The following is a 27,070-nucleotide window of genomic DNA, read 5'->3' as shown; positions in this document are numbered from 1 at the left end:
AGGGATATTTTTATGCAGCGGGTTGTTAGGACATAGAATGCCCTGCCATAAACAATGGTGGAAGCAGAATCCATATTAGCTTTTAAAAGGGAAGTGGATAAATATTTGAAAAAGAACAAACATTAAAGAATGTGGGGCTACATTTTCGGCAGGTTTGTGACCGGTTGGCGAAAACCGGTCGCATAGCCTGGGTGGGATCCTTGGGTACCTGCTTGCGGCACTTCCAAGTACCGCAGGAGAGAAGTGCGCCAAAGTGCAACGATGCGGATTGCGTTTGCATCGGACTTTCGGCATTCTCCCGATCCATATGCCGTGCCCAGAATAGTCAAACCTATTGGTGCAGCCCTGCCAGCTGCGGTATGTATGAAAATCTGCAAAATAGGTAAGTTAAAGTTTTTATTTTTACATTTTTTTCAGCGATCTGTTTGGAATGTTTTTTGGAATTTTTTTTTTTCCCCCTCCAAATGCCTCTCGCAGCATTTCCGGCCCTGGACTAAAGTTGCCGAAACTCGTGGTTTGCGCCACAAATGCTTGTGCAATGCCTCCCTTACCGATGCGCCCTGGCGTTGATGTAAAGGCCAAAAGTTCGGGCTGATAATGGTAGCGTGCGAAAATAGTAAGTTTCACAAAGCGCTACCATTTTCGCCGAAAAACCACGAAAGCCGAAAATCCGGCTCATGGAGTTAGGACATCGAAATTGATCTAAGTGAATAGCTCATTCAGAGGTATGGTTCAGGGACTTTGGGCTGAATGGCTTCTTTCTGTGCTGTAAAATACTATCATTCTGGGAAAAAATTCAACTTTGACGGGGTGGGCGGGAATTGGGCAGTGTGTATAACGGGGGCGGAAGGCCTTCTTTTACCAATGTAAGAGATAAAATAAATGTTAAAATAACATTTTGTAAATGATTTAAACATTCATTTACATTTAAAATTAGTTTAGCTTATTTTTGTCCCATTTAAAAATGTTTCATTTATTTTTCAAAAAGTGACATTTTTATTTAAGGTGTTTAATGAAATGGTATTTTCATTACTTTTCAACCTGTGATCATTTATTTTTATTTCAGTGTTGTGAAATGTTATTTATTAGGTGATTTTTATTATGCCTATGGGGATTCTGTACGTAATTATAAGCATAATAGGAATCCCCCTTTGTCATTGGTTGGCCTATGTGATCCCAGGAACGCTTACAAACCGCCTGCGCCCCTATGATCCGTGAGCCTTTATGCAGGTGTATGCCAGCAGGCCCAGGACCGCAAGAGTCCGAAGCTCCGGAGACACCAGGTAAGTACTTAGTTTTCTTGCGATTCAGAGGTGTACACAGATGGCAAGCCTCCGACCGCAATTTCTAGGCCAATATAATCAAACGGATTCTTCTTTAGTTATTTTAGTCTAAAATAAGAACTGTAATTAATAGAATAATATACTACATTTACTTTTTATAACCTAGCATAGTAGATAATTGATCTTGAAAGTAAAAGTAAACTAGTTCTGAAAGAATTAACTTAAGTTTAAATGTTTAATTCTCAACCAGGTATGGAGGAGCCTATTCATCAGTTTGTGCCCAGATCTCTGCAAGAAACAATAACAACATTAGATGGCAGCAATGGTAAGTCCCATATTATGACCTTTTTAAAGATATTGGCCCCGAACTTGGTGGTCTCACCGCCCACTGCCGCCCGTTGCAGCCGAGTTTTGTGGGTGGTCTTCCCTCAGTGCCAGTTTCGTGGAGGCCTCCCGCCAGCGGGTAGGGATGTCCGCTGGGATCCACCCGCTGACATCCGCTAGTACGCAACTCACGTTATGTGTCCTCCCGCCCACCGAGCTGCCAGTTTGCTCCGGGCGGGAGTCGGCGGCAGCAGGGGGAAGGACCGCCGCATGGAGGCAGGTCTAACCTCAACGGTAAGTATGAAGACCTGCAAAAAAAGGTTCGTAAACTTCTTTTCTTTATTTTTTTAACAGCGATTCAGGTGGATGGGGTCCCCTGAAGGTTTTCCAGTGTTTTTTCTGTGTAAATTTTTATTTGTATGTGTTCCCCCCCTCCCTGGCCCCGACTCAATCCTCGGCGGTACTTTGCCAAGGATTGCATTTGCCGCCAAGATTGGGAGCTCCTGCCCGCTGCCGCCCAGATTCATGGCGTAAGTCGTTTTTTTCTGCCGGGCGGTCATTCCAGGATTTTTTAATGAAACTCCCGCCTAAAGTACTGTCAGGTCTCTCAGTGGTCCTTTGGGCGGCAATTGGGCGGAACTTAACTTCCCACCAAGTTCGGGCCCATTAGCCCTAATTTTAACTCCTGGCGGGTTTTGGTGGGCGAGATGAGTTGGAACCTCACCCACTGCTGCAGAAATGAGGCCCAGGCTTTATTGACGCCCAGGCCTCTATTAATTCACACTGGCCTTCATCCCACCTGTTCCAGGTGGAAAGTGATGGAAGATCGCCCGGCCCAAAGTCTTCCCACCAACACAAGATCGGCTTCTGGGAATGTCGTGTGAGGATCTCACATTCGACAAAGAACTGGTGTGGCCGGGGGTTGCGGGGCGGGGGGAGGTGTGGGGGGAGGGGGGGATGGGAAGCGGGGGAGTTCATGGCAGGGGAGGCCGAAGCTTTCCTTGTGCGGCCCAGAGGAGCACTCCTGCTCTTCCAGGCCCCACAAAAGGAAGGAAAAAATATATATTTTTCCATTTCTTCTGGGGCCTGAACTTCTTCTGATCTAGTTCAGCCTGGCGGCAAAGCTTCATTCAGATCCAAGTTCAAACGTCAGTGGGACCCAAGATGCATATGTAAAGAAAGACCGTGCCGGCTTTGGTTTGGTGCCCTTGCCGCCTGCTCAGGGGAGAAGGTTCTAATCACGGACAACGGGATTCTGGCGAGTAGGTTACCAGGGCGATTGCAACTGCCCACACACCCTGTTTTGCCTGACGTAACAGGCAAAATCAGCCCCCATTGTAGTTGAAATTATTAGCTTAATTATAAATGCAATTCAATGAAGCTAAAAAAATGCCACACCTTCTACTAAAATGCTGTATCGATCTATTACGATACAAGAATATGGTATTTCAAATGTTTTTCAGGGTTTTGCAGCACTTGGGGAAATGGAGCCTTCAGGACATTTGATGACAAGTTTTACCATTTTACATCAACCTGCAACTACATTCTGAGTCGCCAGTGCACAGGTGGCACAGAAGATTTTAACATCCAAATCCGCCGTGGGTCAAATGGCAATCTGGAGCACATCTACATCCAGATAGAAGGCATCAAAATTCTTGTGGTGAACGGGACAATTTCAGTTCAAGATGCAATGTAATCCTCCGCTTTTTACCTTTTATTACAAACTGTTATCTGTACAGGGACTACCTATTCAGCATTTGATTTCAGTACCTAATATTTCAGAACAACTAGCATTTGCATTCAATATTAAAATAACAATAGTTTTTTCAATGTATAGTAGGACACACATTAATCTTAATAACAACAAACAACATTCATAAAATGACATTTTACTTCTAATGGCCGGCCAACTAACACATCACATATGAGAAATTTAAAATAAACCAGTTATGGCAAAGGAGTTACTGAGATCAGTGGAAAGGAAAAGCAGGTGCTTTCTATAATGGCCAGCCAATCCGCAATGCCACTTTTATGTCTGGGCAGAAAATTGAAAATCGACTCCAGTGTCTTTCCATTCAGTGAATACTCCCTTTCCTTATTTTTTTGCAAAAATGTTTCACCTCACATTTATCCAAATCCTACATGGACCACATGCATTATTCCATGCGTTATGATCATTAAAGTAACCCAATATTATTGCCCAGATTTTCTTGCATATATCTCTGAGCTGTCTGCAATTCTGCCCCTCTATCTCATCTCCACTGTTTGTTGGCTTGTAATGCACACCAAGAATTGTACCAATTCCCTCCCTATTTCTCCACTCAATCCTTCTGGTTTGTGTCTTACCACAGTCTGCTCGGGCATTCTATGATAGAACCCTGTCGACACAGCTAATTTTTCATGTTGTTCCTCATTCATAATTTATCCTGCATTGGAATACTTTTTTTAGACTCTTTTTCATGTTCATATCTATTTTTTGCACATTTGTAGAAGTACGCAACTACAGAAAATAAGGCGAACAGGAAATGAATAAATTAGTGATAATAAACGTGAAAGCAAAATCTTTCCAAATAGTGGGAATTATTGGTCACTGACAATTATTATCTATAATTTGTCTTCAGCTAGATTGTATTAAATCAGATGGAGGCATTCATTATTGCATTATAAATACTGCTCTCGGTACATTTCTCATTCACAGAGTGACAGTGCCATTTGATGACAAGGTGATAAGTATTCAGACATATGGAATTTACACACGGATTTATAACAGGAAGCACACTATATCTTTGATCTGGAACCATCAAGATGCATTATCGGTAAAATCATTATGGAAGGTTTTCTTAAATTTATTTTTTGTGTATGTCTTGTATAAACATTGCAACCAAAGTAAATGAGTGAGAAACTTCACACTTTATTTACATGTATTTTATCTTCACTGGGAGGGTAAAACATGTGCTCTTGTTTAAATCGTTCGGATTCCAGACAGGAGCACTGCCAATTATTGAGAGCAAGTCCATGAAGGGTAGAGAGAGAAACTAGCAATCTGCTGCAGGATTTAAATGCCTGCAGCAGTTTAAAGAGGCAATCATCCAACAGAGTGGCTTGGGAGCAGAAGATGAAGGATTCTTCAATTAGAATTGTTTAGTGAGGTCTGCGGGTTCTCTGAAGCAGAGCTGGAAGTGTTGCTGGACCAAGCCAGGCAACTGAGGGAGATCCTGTTTGAGAGGGAGCAATGAAGGCCCCTTTGCGGAGAGCTGCTCAGGAGCAACAAACTGAGGTCAGGGTCATTAGTATGAACTGCAACTTCCTATGCCTGGCCACTCTGTCAGAAGAATATTAATGACCTTACTATGTTGGGCAAAGTAAATCAATCAAACTATGCCGTCAAAGAATGCATAATTTTATGCAAACTGGTTGTAGTAAAAGGGGCAAATGCTTTGTAATAATTGCAGTTCGTATTGTCCCCCGTAAAACTTGGAACTGTCACTCCTGGTATATATGGACATAGCTTTTTCTAAAACGCTGTGTTTAATTTTGTCCTCAGCTAACTCTTGATACTAAATATCAAGGGCATCTCTGTGGCCTTTGTGGGAAATTTGAAGAAGACAACATCATCACTTACGGTAAAAAAAAAGTGTTAAAACAATAACTGGCTTTTTTCTTGCTAAACTGAGTCAGGTTTCTTGTAATGTAAGAACATAAGAAATAGGAGCAGGAGTAGGCCGTTCAGCCCCTCAAGCCTGCTCTGCCATTCAGTAAGGTCATGGCTGATCTTCTACCTCAACTCCACTTTCCTGCCCTATCCCTATATCCCTTGATTCCCTTAATATCCAAAAATCTTTCGATCTCTTGTCTTAAATATATTCAACGACTGAGCCTCCACAGACCTCTGGGGTAGAGAATCCCAAAGATTCACAACCCACTGAGTGAAGACATTTCTCCTCATCTCAGTCCTAAATGGCCGACCTCTTATTCTGAGACTGTGAACCCTGGTTCTAGACTAGCCAGCCAGGGGAAACATCCTCCCTACCCTGTCAAGCCCTATAAGAATTTTGTATGTTTCAATGAGATCACCTCTCATTCTTTTGAACTCCAATGTGTATAGGCCCAACCTACTCAACCTATCTTCATAAGTCAACCTCCTCAGCTCCGAAATCAACCTAATGAACCTTCTCTGAACAGCCTCCAATGCAAGTACACAATGCTCCATGTGTGGTCTCACCAGGGCCCTATATAATTGCAGTAAGACATCTTTACTGTTACATTCAAATCCTCTTGTAATAGAGGCCATTTGCATTGTAGTTGTAATTTGACAACTTCAATGTCATTACACACATTGTTTATATCATTTACCAAGCTCATTTGTCATATCTCTTTTTTTGCAGATTCAACTTTTTTTGATCGAAATAAGCTCGATGTTTTGGGCCACATATGTTATAGCAACCCCCCGACTGGCTCATCATGTGCAGAAAACACTGTAAGTTTATAACCAGAGACAAACAAAAGAAAAACAGCAAAGTAACTTTGATCTTATTGCAGCATTCGAAATAAAGTAAATGAATTGATGGCACAAATCATTACAAATGGGTATGATTTGGTGGCCATTACAGAAACGTGGTTGCAGGGTGGCCAAGACTGGGAATAAAACATACAGGGGTATCTGACGATTCGGAAAGATAGACAAGAAGGGAAAGGAGGTGGGGTAGCTCTGTTAATAAAGGATGATATCAGGACAGTTGTGAGAGACGATATTGGCTCTAATGAACAAAATGTTGAATCATTGTGGGTGGAGATTAGAGATAGTAAGGGGAAAAAGTCACTGGTGGGTGTAGTTTATAGGCCCCCAAATAATAACTTCACGGTGGGGAGGGCAATAATCAAGGGCATAATGGAGGCATGTGAAAAAGGAATGGCAGTAATCATGGGGGATTTTAACCTACATATTGATTGGTCAAATTAAATCGCACGGGGTAGCCTTGAGGAGGAATTCATAGAATGAATACGGGATTGTTTCTTAGAACAGTATGTTACAGAACCTACAAGGGAGCAAGCTATCTTAGATCTGGTCCTGTGTAATGAGACAGGAATAATAAACGATCTCCTTGTAAAAGATCCTCTCGGAATGAGTGATCACAGTATGGTTGAATTTGTAATACAGATTGAGGATGAGGAAGTAGTGTCTCAAACGAGCGTACTATGCTTAAACAAAGGGGACTACAGTGGGATGAGGGCAGAGTTGGCTAAAGTAGACTGGAAACACAGACTAAATGGTGGCACAATTGAGGAACAGTGGAGGACTTTTAAGGAGCTCTTTCATCGTGCACAACAAAAATATATTCAAGTGAAAAAGAAGGGTGGGAAAAGAAGGGATAACCAGCCCTGGATAACCAAGGAAATAAAGGAGAGTATAAAATTAAAAACCAATGCGTATAAGGTGGCCAAGGATAGTGGGAAAATAGAAGATTGGGAAAATTTTAAACGACAGCAAAGAATGACTAAGAAAGCAATAAAGAAAGGAAAGATAGATTACGAAGGTAAACTTGCGCAAAACATAAAAACGGCTAGTAAAAGCTTTTACAGATATATATAACGGAAAAGAGTGACTAAAGTAAATGTTGGTCCCTTAGAAGATGAGAAGGGGGATTTAATAATGGGAAATGTGGAAATGGCTGAGACCTTAAACAATTATTTTGCTTCGGTCTTCACAGTGGAAGACACAAAAACCATGCCATAAATTGCTGGTCACAGGAATGTGGGAAGGGAGGACCTTGAGACAATCACTGTCACTCGGGGGGTAGTGCTGGACAGGCTAATGGGACTCAAGGTAGACAAGTCCCCTGGTCCTGATGAAATGCATCCCAGGGTAGTAAAAGTGATGGCGGAAGTTATACCAGATGCATTCGTTATAATCTACCAAAATTCTCTGGACTCTGGGGAGGTACCAGCGGATTGGAAAGCAGCTAATGTAACGCCTCTGTTTAAAAAAGGGGGCAGACAAAAGGCAGGTAAATATAGGCCGGTTATTTTAACATCTGTAGTGGGGAAAATGCTTGAAACTATCATTAAGGAAGAAATAGCGGGACATCTAGATAAAAATAGTGCAATCAAGCAGACGCAGCATGGATTCATGAAGGGGAAATCATGTTTAACTAATTTACTGGAATTCTTTGAGGATATAACGAGCATGGTGGATAGAGATTTACCGATGGATGTGGTGTATTTAGATTTCCAAAAGGCATTCGATAAGGTGCCACACAAAAGGTTACTGCAGAAGATCAAGGTACGCGGAGTCAGAGGAAATGTATTAGCATGGATAGAGAATTGGCTGGCGAACAGAAAGCAGAGAGTCGGGATAAATGGGTCCTTTTCGGGTTGGAAATTGGTGGTTAGTGGTGTGCCACAGGGATTGGTGCTGGGACCACAACTGTTTACAGTATACATAGATGACCTGAAAGAGGGGACAGAGTGTAGTGTAACAAAATTTGCAGATGGCACAAAGATTAGTGGGAAAGCGAGTTGCGTAGAGGACTCAGAAAGGCTGCAAAGAGATTTAGATAGGTTAAGCGAATGGGCTAAGGTTTGGCAGATGGAATACAATGTGTGAGGTCATCCACCTTGGGAAAAAAAAACAGTAACAGGGAATATTATTTGAATGGGGAGAAATTGCAACATGCTGCGGTGCAGAGGGACCTGGGGGTCCTTGTGCATGAATCCCAAAAAGTTAGTTTGCAGGTGCAGCAGGTAATCAGGAAGGCGAATGGAATGTTGGCCTTCATTGCGAGAGGGATGGAGTACAAAAGCAGGGAGGTCCTTCTGCAACTGTATAGGGTATTGGTGAGGCTGTACCTGGAGTACTGCGTGCAGTTTTGGTCACCTTACTTAAGGAAGGATATTCTTGCTTTGGAGTGGGTACAGAGACGATTCACGAGGCTGATTCCGGAGATGAGGGGGTTACCTTATGATGATAGATTGAGTAGACTGGGCCTTTACTCGTTGGAGTTCAGAAGGATGAGGGGTGATCTTATAGAAACATTTAAAATAATGAAAGGGATGGACAAGATAGAGGCGGAGAGGTTGTTTCCACTGGTTGGGGAGACTAGAACTAGGGGGCACAGCCTCAAAATATGGGGGAGCCAATTTAAAACCGAGTTGAGAAGGAATTTCTTCTCCCAGAGGGTTGTGAATCTGTGGAATTCTCTGCCCAAGGAAGCAGTTGAGGCTAGCTCATTGAATGTATTCAAGTCACAGATAGATAGATTTTTAACCAATAAGGGAATTAAGGGTTACAGGGAACGGGCGGGTAAGTGGAACTGAGTTCATGGCCAGATCTGCCATGATCTTGTTAAATGGCGGAGCAGGCTCAAGGGGCTAGATGGCCTACTCCTGTTCCTAATTCTTATGTTCTTATGTTCAGTTATCTTATTTTGTGTGCACTCTGTTTGTTGAGGTGAGAGGAAGTCAGTTTTGAAAAAGGAACATTTGCTCACCTGCAGTTGATGATGAAACATCAGACCCCCAAAATTCCAGGGGCTTTTGCTAGTCTCCCGCTGCAAGGAACCCCCAATGAAACAGGGGAGTCCTAGTTATACCAACTTTCAGCCATTCTGCCAGGATTGATTTGTAAGAGGCAATATTTCTGTCTACCCTGTACAAAGCAAATGATCAGCCAGAATTTCCTGTTCTTGAGCCTTGGTTGGAACCTGGTGTTACAATGTCAGCCGGTACACCAAAAGGGATGAGACATACGGACCTGCACAAGGCTGAACATGGACTCCACCATTGGGGCCTAGATTTGGCAAGTGGCCTGCTCAGGAGATAACTGGAGCCATGGCAGGGTCATGGGGAGGAGGGTGGCGGGAGGCGGGGTTTCGGGTGGGGTTGAGGCAATGGAGGTATTTAAACACAGTTATGAGAATTTTAAATTTGGGGCAGTGGGGGGACGGGGCGGTAGCTGGGAACCATTGTAGATGAATGAGCACAGGGGTGATGGGCGAGATAGTCTTGGGCCTAGATTTTCATGGGAAAGGCATGGGGCTCTCTGATGCGGGCGGGGAACCTGGGAGAACGGGTTTCCTGCAGGCTCCGGCAACTTTAATGGCAAGGTCTGATTTGCATCTGAAGCCTGTTTCTCACTCACAGTCAGCGAGATAGAGAATCTGGCTAGCTGAGAGCAGGTAGATTTGCAGCAGAGAGGTCGGGTTGCGGGGGTGGGGGAGAGGGAGGGGTAGAGAAGAGAAGATCAGGGATGTCGTACGATCGAGGGGAGGGGGGAGAAGAATAGATTGGGTACATTGTGGGACCGAGGGAAGGGAAGTACACATCGGGGCCATCCATCAGAGGATTGTGGCTGGCCTCAGGATGATTATTGGCGGGGGGGGCTGGTGGCCGGGTGGTCGGAAGGCGACCAGTGGCCTCTTGGGGGGGGGGGGATCTCCAATTGCGCTGCGTGGGCTAGGCACGGACCCTGGATCCAGGAGGTAGGTATAAAGGCACTTACCTCCTGGATGCAACAAACTCTGCTTTGCTGTAACTGCCGGGTTTTACGAAGTGTGTAAAACCCGACAAATGCAGTTAAAAACAAATTGGAGGGTAAAAAATAAACTTGCAGTCTCATTGTAATATTTAAATTGACGTCAGGGGAAGTCATAACGGGGAACAAAGAAATGGCAGACCAATTGAACAAGTACTTTGGTTCAGTATTCACTAAGGAGGACACAAACAACCTTCCGGATATAAAAGTGGTCAGAGGGTCTATTAAGGAGGAGGAACTGAGGGAAATCTTTATTAGTCGGGAAATTGTGTTGGGGAAATTGATGGGATTGAAGGCCGATAAATCCCCAGGGCCTGATGGACTGCATCCCAGAGTACTTAAGGAGGTGGCCTTGGAAATAGCGGATGCATTGACAGTCATTTTCCAACATTCCATTGACTCTGGATCAGTTCCTATCGAGTGGAGGGTAGCCAATGTAACCCCACTTTTTAAAAAAGGAGGGAGAGAGAAAGCAGGGAATTATAGACCGGTCAGCCTGACCTCAGTAGTGGGTAAAATGATGGAATCAATTATTAAGAATGTCATAGCAGCGCATTTGGAAAATGGTGACATGATAGGTCCAAGTCAGCATGGATTTGTAAAAGGGAGATCATGCTTGACAAATCTTCTGGAATTTTTTGAGGATGTTTCCAATAAAGTGGACAAAGGAGTACCAGTTGATGTGGTATATTTGGACTTTCAGAAGGCTTTCGACAAGGTCCCACACAGGAGATTAATGTGCAAAGTTAAAGCACATGGGATTGGGGGTAGTGTGCTGACGTGGATTGAGAACTGGTTGTCAGACAGGAAGCAAAGAGTAGGAGTAAATGGGTACTTTTCGGAATGGCAGGCAGTGACTAGTGGGGTACCGCAGGGTTCTGTGCTGGGGCCCCAGCTGTTTACATTATACATTAATGATTTAGACGAAGGGATTAAATGTAGTATCTCCAAATTTGCGGATGACACTAAGTTGGGTGGCAGTGTGAGCTGCGAGGAGGATGCTATGAGGCTACAGAGTGACTTGGATAGGTTAGGTGAGTGGGCAAATGCGTGGCAGATGAAGTATAATGTGGATAAATGTGAGGTTATCCACTTTGGTGGTAAAAACAGAGAGACAGACTATTATCTGAATGGTGACAGATTAGGAAAAGGGAAGGTGCAACGAGACCTGGGTGTCATGGTACATCAGTCATTGAAGGTTGGCATGCAGGTACAGCAGGCGGTTAAGAAATCAAATGGCATGTTGGCCTTCATAGCGAGGGGATTTGAGTACAGGGGCAGGGAGGTGTTGCTACAGTTGTACAGGGCCTTGGTGAGGCCACACCTGGAGTATTGTGTACAGTTTTGGTCTCCTAACTTGAGGAAGGACATACTTGCTGTTGAGGGAGTGCAGCGAAGATTCACTAGACTGATTCCCGGGATGGTGGGACTGACCTATCAAGAAAGACTGAATCAACTGGGCTTGTATTCACTGGAGTTCAGAAGAGTGAGAGGGGACCTCATAGAAACGTTTAAAATTCTGACGGGTTTGGACAGGTTGGATGCAGGAAGAATGTTCCCAATGTTGGGGAAGTCCAGAACCAGGGGTCACAGTCTAAGGATAAGGGGTAAGCCATTTAGGACCGAGATAAGGAGAAACTTCTTCACCCAGAGAGTGGTGAACCTGTGGAATTCTCCACCACAGGAAGTAGTTGAGGCCAATTCACTAAATATATTCAAAAGGGAGTTAGATGAAGTCCTTACTACTCGGGGGATCAAGGGGTATGGCGTGAAAGCAGGAAGTGGGTACTGAAGTTTCATGTTCAGCCATGAACTCGTTGAATGGCGGTGCAGGCTAGAAGGGCTGAATGGCCTGCTCCTGCACCTATTTTCTATGTTTCTATGTTTCTATGTCCCACCTCCTGCCAGCGAGTTGGCTGTCCGCTGTCCACTCCCCGCACCGCCATCAGGCCTCCATTAAAACTGGAAATGGGTGAGTTGGAGGCGGGTTCAGGTCAGGAATTCTGATTTTTAACAATTTAACTTCCCCCCATGCACCAAACCTACCTGTTTTTTTAGGTTAAATTTCCCCCCATGATGTCAGTGATGGGCAAGAGACAAGATATAGGCAGCAGAGTTTTTGATGAGCAGAATGGGAGACCAGCCAGGCGAACACTGGAGAAATTGAGTCTGGAGATGACAAAAGCATAGATAAGGGTTTCAGCAGAAATGGACTCAGGTGGTGTCGGAGGTTGGCAGTATTTCGGAGATGGAAGTAGGCTGTAAAGGGATGGATAAGATTGGTGGTCTGAAGCTCAGCTTGTGAGCAAATTGGATGCCAAAGTTGTGATCAGTCTTCTTCAGTCTGACACCGTGGCCGGGAGGAGGATGAGTTGGCAGAGAAGATAGGGAGTTTGTGGGCAAAGGTGATGGTTTGGGCTTCCCAATTTTTAGCTGGAGGAAATTATGGCTGATCCAAGACTAGATTTTGGACAAGCAGTTTTAAAAACAATAGGAGCAAGAGTAGGCCATTCGACCTTTCGAGCCTGCTCTGCAATTCACTAAGATCATGGCTGATCTTCTACCTAAGCTCCACTTCCCTGCACTAACCCCATATCCCTTGATTCCCTTAGTATCCAAAAATCTATTGATCTCTGTCTTGAATATACTCAATGACTGAGCCTCCACAGCCCTCTGAGATAGAGAATTCCAAAGATTCACCACCCTCTGAGTGAAACAATATCTCCACATCTCAGTCCTAAATGGCCGACCCCTTATTCTGAGACTGTGACCCCTGGTTCTAGACTCCCCAGCCAGGGGAAACATCCTTCGTGCATCTACTCTATCAAGCCCTGTAAGAATTTTGTACATTTCAAAGTTTCAGTTTGACAGCACAAATGCATTGGAGTGGTCGATTGAGCTGTTGGAGATGGGTGTCATCAGCCTACATGTGGAATCTGACCCCATGGCTTTAGATATTTTTGCCATGGATCAGCATGTAGATCAGGAAGAGGAGGGTGCCAAGGATGGGTCCTTGATGCTGCAGCCGACAGCACGGGTTGAGAAGTGAAACCATTAATAGAGATGGTCCAGCTACAATCAGATAGGTAAGAGTAGAACCAAGTGAGGGCAGTCCCAATGAGCAAGTCAATGGAGGTGAGGCATCAGAGGAGGATGTTGTGATCAACCATATCAAAGGCTGCAAAGCAGTCGAGGAGGAGAAGAAGGAAATGGCACCAAAACCACAGTCCCAAGGAATGTTGTTCAGAATTATGGTTTGAGCCATTTTGGTGCTCTGAGAGAGGCGGAATCCTGATTGGAGGGATTCAAACAGGGAGATATGGAAAAGGTGGGCTTGGATCTGGGCGGCAACAATGCATTAAAGGACCTTCGAATAGATTGGAGATGGGAGAGTACTTAGGGAGGACAAAGGTTTTTTTTTAAGGAAATGGGCGATGACAGTGGTTTTGTAAGGTTGTAGGATAGCTCCTCATAAGGGAACCACTCACACCATTGGCTAAAATGGAAACCAACAATGATCAAGATTTTAGTGAAAATCGGGTCAAGGGAGCAGGAAGTAGGCCTCATAGATGAGATGAGCTTAGAGAGGCCAGTGGGATGTGGGGGAAACCTAAAGAGAGCGACAGATTCAGAACTAGCGTGTTGATGGGACTGGGGAAAGATTTGGCTAAATGGTAAAGGGGGAAACAGCAGACCCTGCTGAATGAATGGTCTCAATCTTAATGACAAAGAAATCCATGAGCTTCTCGCACTTGTAGGAGGTGACGATGGATTGGGCAGGGAAAGTTTTTAAGAGACAGTTGGTAATGGAGAAACAGGGATTATCTTTTCTCCCTAAGATGATCACAGAATACTGGGCACTTTTGGCAGAGTAGATTGAGGTACAATAGAGCTTGATGTGGTAAACCCAGATTGCTAAGTCAGTTGAGCATCAGGTATGTTCAAGTTTATGCCTCTTAGACTTAAGGGCTCAAAGAAATGGGCTGTATGAGGGGAAATGAATGGGATGTGAGAGGGTAAAAGTTTTACTGGGGACAAGAGCATCAAAGGTGATGGTCCTGGTTTGGCTGAGCAATTCGAAGCTGCAAAGGTATCGTGACAAAGAGATCGCAAAAGGATGGAGAATTCGGAGTTCGAGCGCAGTTATGAACAGCTGGGAGAGTGTGCCTTGGTGAGGCCTCACCTGGAATATTGTGTTCAGTTTTGGTCTCCTAATCTGAGGAAGGACGTTCTTGCTATTGAGGGAATGCAGTGAAGGTTCACCAGACTGATTCCCGGGATGGCAGGAATGACATATGAGGAGAGACTGGATCGACTGGACCTGTATTCTCTGAAGTTTAGAAGGATGAGAGGGGATCACATAGAAACATATAAAATTCTGATGGGACTGGACAGGTTAGATGCAGGAAGAATGTTCCTGATGTTGGGGAAGTTCAGAACCAGGGGGCACAGCCTAAGGATAAGGGGTAAGCCATTTAGGACTGAGATGAGGAGAAACTGCTTCACTCAGAGAGTTGTTAACCTGTGGAATTCCCTACTACAGAGAATTGTTGATGCCAGTTCATTGGATATATTCAAGAGGGAGTTAGATATGGCCCTTACGGCTAAAGGGATCAAGGGGTATGAAGTGAAAGCAGGAAAGGAGTAATTAGGTGAATGATCAGCCATGATCATATTGAATGGTGGTGCAGGCTCGAAGGGCTGAATGGCCTACTCCTGCACCTATTTTCTATGTTTCTATGTTTCTCCAGGGGTGAATGAAGAAGGAGGAGAGGGGGTGCCAAAAGACACGAGGGGGTAATTGGAGGCATCCTTGTCAGGGAATGAGAACACAAGAGTGGAGAGGCCATAATTAGAACTTTCTGCCATAATAATGTAATCCCCTGGGAAGATTCGACAAAAATACTTGATTCTCAAGATAATAAAATAAGATTACAGCAAGTTTAGCCATTGCTATAATTCCTTTTTTGTATTCTGGATGGCCACACTTCACAGCTAACCCTTTCTTTAGCCCTATCACCACAGAAATATTCATTTTCCGTAGTCCATTCGCTTACTTGAGGGCACAGCAATGGGATTTTCTGCGCATAACTTTTCCTGTGTTTTTATTTTCATTTTCAGAAATGTGCAGAAATCTCAAAATTCTTCACGTCCTGTTTTGATGACCTTCAACTTGTAGAGAAGTACTGGCAAATGTGTAAGGCAGACGTTTGCGCCTGTAAAGAATTGAAGTGTGCATGCGCTACATTTGCTGAAATTGCACGGCAATGTGATAAAGAGACCTTTGAGTGGTGGAATAATTGGAGGACAGGAACTGAATGTGGTAAGTTATCTCTGGAAATCAGGACATTTAAATGCTCAATTAAGGATGCATGCCTAGAAATTGAAGCTTACTCCTCAAAATGTAATAATTTAATGAAAATTCTCACTCGAGTAAAGCAAACAAGATTATTTGTATCTGCATTTCATAACTGAATAGCATCATCAGTGATCAAAATGGGAAAACAAAATGCTTTCATGTTTCAGAAAAACCTGAGTGTGCTGCGAATCAAATTTACAAGGAGTGTGGCCCTGTGTGTATTCCAACCTGCTCTAATCCAAAGCCTCAGCAACAGTGCGATCAGTGTGTGAATACTTGTGAATGTCCAGAGGGTAATCATATATATCAATCTAAAACAATTTTATCTTTTACTTGTATCTAAATATTATTTTTATCGAAAACACTTCTGTGAGCTACTGTATATTTAATTCATTGTGTCCTTCTCATAAACACACTTAATTTAGATTTCATCCCACAATATCAATTCCAAATAAATATTTTTGAATGTTTGCTAAAATATAAAATGAGTCAAGATGTTCAATGATGTTATGCAGGGTGTGGGCAGGTTGCAAATTCCTCGCTGCGGGGTGGAGAGGAGGGGGTGTCTTTGCTGGTCTCTTGCCGTAAGTCCAGTGGAAGATTGGCAGGACCCCCACAATATGGCAGAGTACCAGTTCCGCTGTGCCTGTGCTGTTTCTGGTAGTTGCCAACTTGCCTTGTGGGGGGCAGGACCCCCCCGCCCCTCCCTACTCATGGAATACAAGGCAAATATTGTCAGGGAGCGGAGTCAGGGGTGGGACTCCCTATGCCTGGAGTTCCTGCTCCATTGGTTGATTTGGGACCTGTCGTGTATGTGAACATTGCACCCAGTGAGATGAGGCACAGCTACCTTCAGCTAGGTGGGTGTGGGTCCCATCGGTGGGCTCCAGGCTAGGGAAGTGCCCAGACCCCCAAAGAACAGTACGGTCATTTTTTTTAAAAATGCTATTGGTCAGCCCTCTTACACAGGGTATCAAAGTGGGATACAGCCAATGGTATCCAGCTGCTGGAGGTTTCATTCGCAAGGGACAGGTAACTGATGAACATTCTCGCACAGTGCCATGGGTGACCTGTCCATGCTAATTAGGTATCTTTCCATTGACCCAGCAAACTCAAACAGCATGGCCAACACTGGAGGGCACAGTTGGGCACGAACCCACATTCCAATGGATGTTGACCCCCATGGACGCAACATGTCCACATCTGTAACTCTGAACCCTTTGACAGTCATCTTTATCTTTAACTGATGTTAAATGGGAGTGTTGCAAAGGAATGAGACATGTTTCCAAAGGGAAGGAGGGTAAATCGGTGGGTGGATCAACTCTTCATGATGCTGCTGTCCTGCACGGATTAGCTGTTGATTATGTAGCAGGAAGCCGGCACCTTCCCACATGTATCGCTCATAGGCAACAAATAACTCCATCAGAAATCATTTTCGAAATAGTGATTTGAGAGGATTTTTTTCGTGACTGATCCAATAGAGAAAATGAAAACAGCATTCAGTGAAATAATGCCAGGAGAGGAATGTCACCAAAGAATTATTTTATTGGATTAGTAACTGTAAATGCAAATTGTGTACTTTAATTTTGTTGTGAATAGAAGTACTTAAATATTTATTATAATGTATCTCAGGCACTGTTCTTGATAACGTAAGAGGAACAAATAGCTGCATCCAGAAAGCAGAATGCGCTTGTGAATATGGTGGAAAGATTTATGAATCTGGAGAAACAAGGACAACTTCCTGTCAGTCATGGTATGCTTTGCACTGTACATCTCATATGTAGTTTTTGCACTATAAATATTCTAATATTTTAGAAACAAATCTCAATTTTATTTGTATTTTCTTTTTAGCACTTGTGAGACTGGAGCATGGTCGTGTTCTCACCTTAGCTGCCCTGGGAGATGCAAAATTGAAGAAGCAACGTATATCACGACGTTTGATAATAAATATTATACCATGATAGGGGATTGCTCATACTATGCTGTTTTTGTATGTTTCCTACATTTCACTCTTGTTTATAATCAATTTTTAAAGCATATGAATAACTAATGGAATAGGCCTAATCATATCTGCTTGAGATATTTCTGAGTTCTCCATTTTTCATTGTTTTTGCAACAGACAGAGGACTGGACCATCAAGGTAGAGCTCCGCCAGTGTCAAGCAGCATTTAAACAGACATGTTTGCAGCGTGTTACCTTAACTAAGAATCTGGTGAGAATTTGTAAAGCCATTCGTTTCTATACTTTCGTTCTGTCAATATGTTCTCTGAAATGATACAAATGCACATCTTTGTTTTCTAGACTAGCTACGTGTTCAGCAATGATGGCAATGTATACTTTGATGGAAATAAACTTGCAATGCCCCTGAGAACAGGTAAAGAATGTTTTGTTCTGTTCTTTGAGATAACTAAATAAATGGTTACAATTGTGTTGAACCAGTATTATATTTCCTTTAAAACAGGCGGAATAATAATATTTCGGCAGTCCTCAATGTACATTCAAGTCTCAACGACATTTGGATTGAAAATGCAAGTGCAGATATCAACTGTTATGCAACTTTACATCTCACTTTCTGAAGATTTAAAAGGAAGCACGAAAGGTATGGCTAGTGTGATAAATCCATTTAAATGCAAACTTTGTGTAGCTACAGGGTTACATGCAAACTATATCAGTTCAAGCAGAAGTGCTTCAATAATAACCTTGACTTCATGTGCTGGGAATAGAATTTACCTATTTATATTGCAGGGCAGATTCCACATAACTGTGGCAGCAGACAACTTAGCATACTCAAAAGTAATTGATTTACATTTATTTTCTCTGGCTGCTAGTCCTTCCCCTATTGGTGGGGAGTATCTGTTTGGACCAGTAATGAGAACCCACCTTACTGCTCTGTATGCGCAGGCTGAGCAATGACTAACTGCAACGCTAGTTGTCGGTGGACTTGGGCTAAAAACTGAAAGCTTGGCTCATTTTTGGCCAACCCACAGATGCCTTTAAAACAGGGTTAAGATTCAGGCACAAATGATGACATGTGCGCCTTTGAGGAAAGTTTTAAGGAGGGCAGGAATACAAACTTTAGGATATCAGCCAATTAAAGTGGGCAAAAAGGCTGTTGTCTGCGCATGCTCCATAACATTGCTCACAAGCAGGAACTGCATTTTGAAGCACATGACAAATACACCTCTGCATTATCCATGGATAGCAAGGCAGCATTAGAATGTGAAGTAAGGGACCATCTGATTAACATCCAATTCACTTCAGGGAATCACCACTTCCATTGCAGAAAAGTAAGGCAATTGTGTGCCTGACACAAGGAATAGATTTGGGCCAATTACATCAATGTTTACTCTGATAAAACATAAACAAATCTTTGTGTAACAAGTTTGAAATATAATACATTAGCTGCCTCAATAATGTTAGCAATTTTCCTAATGTTATCCCAACATTAAATATTTGAACAGTTGAAAATCACACTCATATGACCACAGTGTGCTGCCCTGCACCACGCCATGCACCACATTCTGAGAGTGCTCTCTAAATCTTCATTAGTCTACCTCATATTCTGGGGCAATGTTAACTTGAGAGAGCCACATATCTGGGCCAGCAGTGGTCCAGGTGCCAATGCACTGGGATCGCATTGTCAGCCCAAAGAGAAAGGCAGACAGAGAAACAGCAAAAGAGATAGTGAGAAAGAAACAAGGAGAAGAGCTGGACAGAATAAATTGTGAAAGAGAGATTGCGAAAGAAACCCAAACTGGGCGCTAGCGAGCGAATCAGACAGAGAACGAGGGAGAAAGAGACACAGAAGAGAGGGATAGACCGAAAGTGAGTTGAATATTTATATTTTTTACTGTATTCTAAATGGTTACAGCATTGCCTTTTTTTTACATTGATACTGAGAATTCCAAAACATAAAAACATAAGAAATAGGAGCAGGAGTAAGCCATTTGGCCCCTCGAGCCTGCTCCGCCATTCAATAAGATCATGGCTGATCTGATCTTGGGCTCAACTCCACTTCCCTGCCCGCTCCCCATAACCTTTGACTCCCTTATCATTCAAAAATCTGTCTATCTCCACTTTAAATATAATCAATGACCCAGCCTCCACAGCTCTCTAGGGTAGAGAATTCCAAAGCTTCACAACCCTCTGAGAGAAGAAATTCCTCCTCATTTCCGTTTTAAATGGGCAACCCCTTATTCTGAAACTATGCCCCCTAGTTCTAGATTCCCCCACGAGGGGAAACAGCCTCTCTGTATCTAGCCTGTCAAGCCCCCTCAGAATCTTATATGTTTCAATAAGATCACCTCTCATTCTTCTAAACTCCAATGAGTATAGGCTCAATCTACTCAACCTTTCTTCATAAGACAACCCCTTCATCTCGGGAATCAACCTCGTGAACCTTCACAACTTCAGCTGATTTAATAATGTAGCTGTGGTATCTTTACTTATCTATCTGCAGTGGTAAGAAAAACATTATGCCCCTAAAATTCTATAGGTGCTCTCTGACCTCCAAAAACCTGCGGAGATCCGTCATGACCAGGAAAGGTCGGCTGAATTTCAGGGTGACCATTCCAAGAACCAATGAAAACACACTCGTATCACTGTCCCTGGGGGAAATCCCTTACAAGCTTTTTCTAACTTCTTTCAGTGAAGCTGCCCGCCCTCTCCCCTTCCTTTGCAGCAGTATAAACTCTGGGGCCGAAATTCAGGGTCTCACAGAGACCCATTAATGCCCGTTTGCGGCGGCATTCCTAAAAATCGAATGGCTGCTGCTTTCGGGTCAACAGGCCGCCCCAATCAAAATTCAGGTTGGGTGTTTTTCAACCTGGACCCCATCCTGCCCAAGTAGATGCACCACCCAATTAAAATAAAATAGTTACCTATCCATTTTCAGCTCGATACGCTGAACTGCCACTGCGCGATCCCCCCGGAAGCTTTTTCTGCCAGTGCACCCTCTGAAGACTGTGTATGGTCCAGCAGCGCAGTGGCCCTTAAAGGGGAGGGCCCACTGCCGCGGCCACTATGGAAGAATTTTTGCCGGCCGACTTGCCGATCGGCCAGAAAAATACTGCTCCCGGCAATGGGCAGCCTGCCACCCCTTCGTGAGTACCAGGCCGCTGGCCCTCCCTAGTAACCCAGTGGCCAAAGTTTAAAAAATGATCGAATCTCTCCCCTTTAATTGAGCGGAGCGAGTGTGATGATGCACACATGCAGTGACATCACCACATTGATTGACAGCGGCGGACGGCCCAAACGACCTATTTTTAGCCAGTCGGCCTGGCTTTGAGTCTAAGACCCACCCCATTATAATCCATTTTCTGTAGGACTTTAAAAAAAATTCAAAGTCCTGAAAATGGATCTACTCACCGCACCAAGAGTTCCCGCGGTGAGTACCAATGAAAAAATCATTGGTGCGCCAGCTTTCTGGTGCACCTGAATTTTGGCCCGAGTCATCATGAGAAATGCTGCGGGGAATGTGCCATATATAAATAAATGGGACGAAGTATTTGTACTTCACTTCTATTTGACAGACAGCCGTCTGTCAAGCCCCGCCCCATGCCCGTACTGCACTTTTTTAACCGACAAGCGACAATCCCCGCCCCCTGTGAAGCTCCACCCCACTCTCGGCTGAATCATTCGATGCACGTGGTGCCGAGCAGAAACATCTGAGGCTCCGATTCTCTACCCACTTGGCCGGCGTGAGGGGCCGAGTGCGGCCGGTGTGAAGGACCGGTGTGAGGGGGCCAAGTGCGGCCGGTGTGAAGGACCGGTGTGAGGGGGCCATGCCCAGGAGCAGTCCTACGAGGAGGCCTTCCGACCTGCCCGCTCCACTCCGCACAAGGTGCCCAAAGATCAGGAGTGTGGGACTGAAGTGCAACCAGAATTTGAGGAGCAGCCCTTTCAGATATTGGAAGAGGGGCTTCAACCTCGCACACTCAATGTACACGTGGAACACGGACTCCTCTAGACCGCAGAAATTACAGGCGGCCTGGGAGCCCGTGAACCGACTTAAAAACCGATTGCATGAGACTGGCCCGTGCAACACCCTCCAGGCCAAGTCCCCAATAAATAAAGGGAGGACTCCTGCGTAGGGAGCACTCCATTGGGGACCCCCGCCTCCTCTGGATGGCAAGATGGTGTGCCATGGCATTTCCGGACAGCAGACGAGGATGGCAAAGTGGAAAGTGTGCAAGAACAGCCCGTACAGGAATCCCCTCCATGCAGAACTGAAAGGCACGGAGGGGATTTCCCAGAGGAGGCTCAAGTTGTGAGGTGCCGGCTCCTGAGGGAGGGTTCGGGGCTTGACGACGATTAGCAATTCCATCCGGACGGGGGTTAGTTTCAACAGCTCTACAACTCTTTTGGGGGGGGAACAAATAAACATTAGATCAAGTGCCCCCCCGATCTGGGGGACACTCCAGACACTTTTAACTGCCCTCTTTTTTTATATTTTTTGTTTTTTGGGGGTTTTTTTTGTGATTTTTATGGGGGCATTAAAATTATATATTTTACAAGTGCCCCCTATAAAAGGGGAGGGGGGCACTAAAAACCCGGCAATTAAAACAAATTAAACTTTAAAACATATAAAATCAAATTGAAATTTGGTTGCCGGGGGTGATAATGCAGTCCAGTCCCTCCGGCGCCCGTCTCTCGCAGAAGGCCGCGAGCGTACCGGTGGACACCACGTGCTCCATCTCTAGGGACACCCTGGCCCGGATGTAAGCACGGAAGAGAAGCAGGCAGTCAGGCTGAAAGACCCCCTCGACCGCCCGCTGCCTGGACCGGCTGATGGCACCCTTGGTCGTGCCCAGGAGCAGTCCTACAAGGAGGCTCTCGGACCTACCCGCTCCCCTCCGCACAGGGTGCCCAATGATCAGGAGTGTGGGACTGAAGTGCAGCCAGAAATTGAGGAGCAGCCCCTTTAAATAATGGAAAAGGGGCTGCAACCTCGTGCATTCAATAAAAAGATGGAACACGGACTCCTCCAGACCGCAGAAATTGCAGGCGGCCTGGGAGCCCGTGAACCGACTTAAAAACCGATTGCATGAGACTGGCCCGTGCAACACCCTCCAGGCCAAGTCCCCAATAAATAAAGGGAGGACTCCTGCGTAGAGAGCACTCCATTGTGGACCCCCGCCTCCTCTGGATGGCAAGATGGTGAGCCATGGCATCTCCGGACAGCAGACAAGGATGGCAAAGTGGAGAGTGTGCAAGAACAGCCCGTACAGGAATCCCCTCCATGCAGAACTGAAAGGCACGGAGGGGATTTCACAGAGGAGGCTCAAGTTGTGAGGTGCCGGCTCCTGAGGGAGATTTCGGGGCTTGACGACGATTAGCAATTCCGACCGGACGGAGGTCAGTTTCAACAGCTCTACAAACTTGTGTTCATAGTCGCAAGTGCATACATTACAACCTATATTGTACTTTTCCCTCAGGTTTGTGTGGCGTCTTCAATGACGATGCAGAGGATGACTTCCTATCTGCACAGAGCATCGTGGAGAGTACACCCATTACTTTGGCTAATTCCTGGAAGATTGAGGACAGCTGCCCTGATACAACAATACCTTCTCCTTGTGTCAGTTCAGAAAATGGTAATCTTCTCTTCTAATACTAGCCTTTGCTAGTCAGCTAAGATGGAGAAAGGGAGACCCAGATACACTAGTTCCCAGCCCAGGCCACAAGTTTCCAACAGGTTGCAGGGGCCAAAGGGAAGGCGTTCCCTTGCTGGGTATTTCTTCAGCCCCAGCCTTTGTAACATTGAGTGACCTGGACGCTGGGATGAACCCGACACAAAGGCCTGCTCAGTGGAGGATGATTAGCTTGCATGGGGGTTCATGCCTATAGGAACTTCTAGCTCCAATTGGGCACCATGGCAATAAGATTCCCTCCTCAGAGGCACATTGGAGAGAGATGTTCTGGCTTTGCTTTCCCTGACTCCTTCCTGTGGTAGGCTGCCAACAAACAGTTATAATGATGTCAGCACACACCATTTCTATTCCAATGAGGTGATCTCTCCCTGACTCTAGATCCTGTGGAAGTCACAGATGCCTGCTCCACAGGCAGTGGATCCATAGTTCTATTTATTTATTTATATCCAATTATTTATTCATTGCCTAAAAATGACTCTTGCCGATATTGGACTACAAATGCGTAACTTACTTCTTTGTCATGAGTTAACGTTTCATATACAATATTTGACAGAGGAACATGTCAGAGATTAATTCCACTAGTATTGCAAGCAACAAATTCTAGGCTGTGCATGGAAAAATTGGGAGAGCTTTTTAGAAATATCTTTAAATCAGGTATTTTGTTTTCTCACAATAAAGATAATATTTTTTAACTCTTATTTCAGAAAAATATGCAAAAGATTATTGCCACTACCTAAAAGATGCTACGGGTGCTTTTTCTGTGTGTCATTCTACAGTCGATTACATACTGTATTATGAAGTAAGTAATCAGTCTGAGTCAAAGTTTACAAATGGAAATATTTCATTTTCAACATAAAGTAAAAGTTATCGAATGATAATCATAATGTGCTTCCCCCATGGCTCGTTGAGTTTATCCATTGAGTAACTGAGCCATGTAGGACAGAAAGAGCCCAGGTTCAATGCACATTGTGTATGGAATTACCTGATCTCAGACAGGGTGTCACTGCAGGTGAAAGGTTAGTCAGGTCTCCTGCTTCTGGTTAATGTCCATTAATACTGTAAATGTGCATGTGGACATTAGCTGAAGGCCGAACCATGTTCAGTTGTGATTTGATAGCCTACCTCATTGTCAAGGCTCGTTCATGATTGGTAACCTCTTGGATAAGATACTAGAGAATGTTTGGCATCATCAAAAGAAGGGAGATGGGGAGAAATTTGGCAAGTAAGAAACAGTAGTGGGATAGCTTTTTGTCTCCACTGCCTTGGGTGGTAATCTGGCTGAGCAGATCACCTGCCCTTTGAATAGATCACACCTGATTTTTATTTTATTGAAATCAATGAAAATGAAGACATCAGCTGAAGCCATCAACTTTGGTCTTCACCATGAACTCTGCACCCTTGGCGCCGATTCCATCCCCCTCCCTGGCCACTATCTGAAGCAGAACCATATTTCACAATCTGGGCGTCCCATTCGATCCCAAGCTGAGCATCTCTCCCCATATCTTCTCTCCATATCACAAAGACTGGTTACTTCCCCCTCCGTAACATCATCTGTCTCTACTCATCTGTGGCTGAAACCTTCCTTAATTCCTTTGTCACCTTTAGACTCAACTATTCCAATGCTCTCCTGGTCGGCCTCCCATCCTCCACCCTCCTTGAACCTCAGCCTATCTAAAACTCTACTGCGTGTAAGCTATCCTGCACACAGTCCCGCTCGCTCCTCATCTCCCTCCTTGCTGATCTACATTGGCTCCTAAACCTTCAGTGCTTTACGTAAAATTCTCAATTTCTTGCTTAACTCCTTTAAAGCCTCGCCCTTCCCTATCATTGAAGGTTGGCATGCAGGTACAGCAGGCGGTTAAGAAAGCAAATGGCATGTTGGCCTTCATAGCGAGGGGATTTGAGTACAGGGGCAGGGAGGTGTTACTACAGTTGTACAGGACCTTGGTGAGGCCACACCTAGAGTATTGTGTACAGTTTTGGTCTCCTAACTTGAGGAAGGACATTCTTGCTATTGAGGGAGTGCAGCTATTGAGGGAGTGATTCCCAGGATGGCGGGACTGACATATCAAGAAAGACTGGATCAACTGGGCTTGTATTCACTGGAGTTCAGAAGAATGAGAGGGGACCTCATAGAAACGTTTAAAATTCTGACGGGTTTAGACAGGTTAGATGCAGGAAGAATGTTCCCAATATTGGGAAGTCCAGAACCAGGGGACACAGTCTAAGGATAAGGGGTAAGCCATTTAGGACCGAGATGAGGAGAAACTTCTTCACCCAGAGAGTGGTGAACCTGTGGAATTCTCTACCACAGAAAGTTGTTGAGGCCAATTCACTAAATATATTCAAAAAGGAGTTAGATATAGTCCTTACTACTAGAGGGATCAAGGGGTATGGAGAGAAAGCAGGAAAGGGGTACTGAAGGAATGATCAGCCATGATCTTATTGAATGGCGGTGCAGGCCCGAAGGGCTGAATGGCCTACTCCTGCACCTATTTTTCTATGTTTCTATGTTTCTAAGTACAGGTACTTTATAAATGCGATGAGAGTTTCTGCCTCAACCGCCCTTTCAGGCAGTGAGTTTCAAACTGCCACCACCCTCTGGGTGAAAAAAGTTCTCCTGAAATCCCCTTTAATCCTTCTGCCAACTACTTTAAATCTATGCCCCTGTTAGCCCTGGCTCAGTAGTGTCACTCTTGCCTGAGTCAGATAGTTATGGGTTCAAGCACCACCCCATGACCTGAGCAGACAATTGAGGCTGATAATTCAGTGCAGTGTTGACAGGGAGCTGAGTTGTCAGATATGCCGTCTTTCAGGTGAGCCATTAAGCTGAGGCCCAGCCTACTGTTCAGATGGATTACCAAACCAGATTATTTGGCAATTTATCTCGCTGCTATTTGTGGGACCTGTGGAAATTAGCTGCTGCATTTCTCTTCAAAAATAATACATTTGGGACATCCTCGAATGTGCTATATGAATGCAAGCCTTGCTTTCTTTCAAATGGAATTAGTAACACTGGGGCTATTGGCTAGGTTGTACCATAAGATTTATTCAGGAAAAAAATAATGGAGAGTTGAATCATGGCAGGATAAGATTTTAAACATACTGAAACAAAATGTGAATAATCTTGAACTTTGAAGGAGAAATTATTATAAAAAGCCAATTTATTAATTAATTAGGGCTTAATTTATTTTTATATTCTTATGCCAAGCTCTAATTTAGTAGATTGTATGAACATGTGTTAAACAATTATGTGCCGTGAACATGAATTAAAAATATTATAATTAAATATGACACTTCATTTTATCTTGTTATGAAATATTACAGATTGAACTATTAACTTCTTCATTTATTTAGATGTGTGTAGCTGCTACCTGTGGCTGTGAGAACATCGAGGACTGTCTGTGTGCAGGATTGGGAGCGTATGTTCATGCGTGTGCGGCTAATGGTATCATCGTGAGAAACTGGAGAAGAGACATTTGCAGTACGTTGTAATGTTGCTTACCTTTTAGAAAAATCTAATCAGAATTGGCGGAGATGATGTTCCTCGATCTCACTCTGCCGGTGACAAGCCCTCACGGTGCTGGTGGAGGATCTGGGATTAAGAAAGGGTCACCAAATTTAAATAAATCAATCAGTGTACAGTCAGAATAGGTGCACCTTGGGCAGCCACTAAGAGGTGAGGGGGTGTGCAAGATGCAGCTCCTGCAGCCACTCAGGATAGAGGTTAGATCAAAATTTTAAAAGCTGTAGAAATCAGCCCTCTTTGTAAGAGGAACAATTTTATTTCTGCTGCCTCGAGTCTTGCGGGTCGTTCCAGGCCAAGTCCCAGGGCTGGACATCCCTGTAGACCCCATTTGTACTCTTCCTCCTCATATTGAGCTGGACACTGGTTCATTTACGACAACAACAACTTGTATTTATA

The 27,070-nt window shown here is 44.3% G+C and overlaps 1 protein-coding gene across 1 annotated transcript in view; it reads left to right on the top strand.

Annotated features, from left to right (window-relative positions):
• Nucleotides 1–261: 261 nt before the first annotated feature.
• Nucleotides 262–27,070, top strand: part of LOC139278095 (mucin-2-like) — an 85,435-nt gene continuing 58,626 nt past the window's right edge. The window contains exons 1-15 of the mRNA XM_070896753.1: nt 262–382; nt 1,534–1,608; nt 3,071–3,299; nt 4,306–4,423; nt 5,152–5,230; nt 5,993–6,084; nt 15,259–15,460; nt 17,129–17,249; nt 17,348–17,486; nt 17,616–17,708; nt 17,798–17,870; nt 17,958–18,095; nt 22,933–23,088; nt 23,850–23,944; nt 26,503–26,629. Coding sequence (XP_070752854.1) covers nt 262–382; nt 1,534–1,608; nt 3,071–3,299; nt 4,306–4,423; nt 5,152–5,230; nt 5,993–6,084; nt 15,259–15,460; nt 17,129–17,249; nt 17,348–17,486; nt 17,616–17,708; nt 17,798–17,870; nt 17,958–18,095; nt 22,933–23,088; nt 23,850–23,944; nt 26,503–26,629 — 1,858 coding nt within the window. The remainder of the gene's footprint in view (nt 383–1,533; nt 1,609–3,070; nt 3,300–4,305; nt 4,424–5,151; nt 5,231–5,992; nt 6,085–15,258; nt 15,461–17,128; nt 17,250–17,347; nt 17,487–17,615; nt 17,709–17,797; nt 17,871–17,957; nt 18,096–22,932; nt 23,089–23,849; nt 23,945–26,502; nt 26,630–27,070) is intronic.

The sequence above is a fragment of the Pristiophorus japonicus genome, chromosome 13, assembly GCF_044704955.1.
Source record: "Pristiophorus japonicus isolate sPriJap1 chromosome 13, sPriJap1.hap1, whole genome shotgun sequence".
NCBI classification, from domain to species: Eukaryota; Metazoa; Chordata; class Chondrichthyes; family Pristiophoridae; genus Pristiophorus; species Pristiophorus japonicus.
The sequence above is the reverse complement of the archived record's forward strand: the minus strand, read 5'-3'. Positions and strand labels throughout refer to the sequence as shown.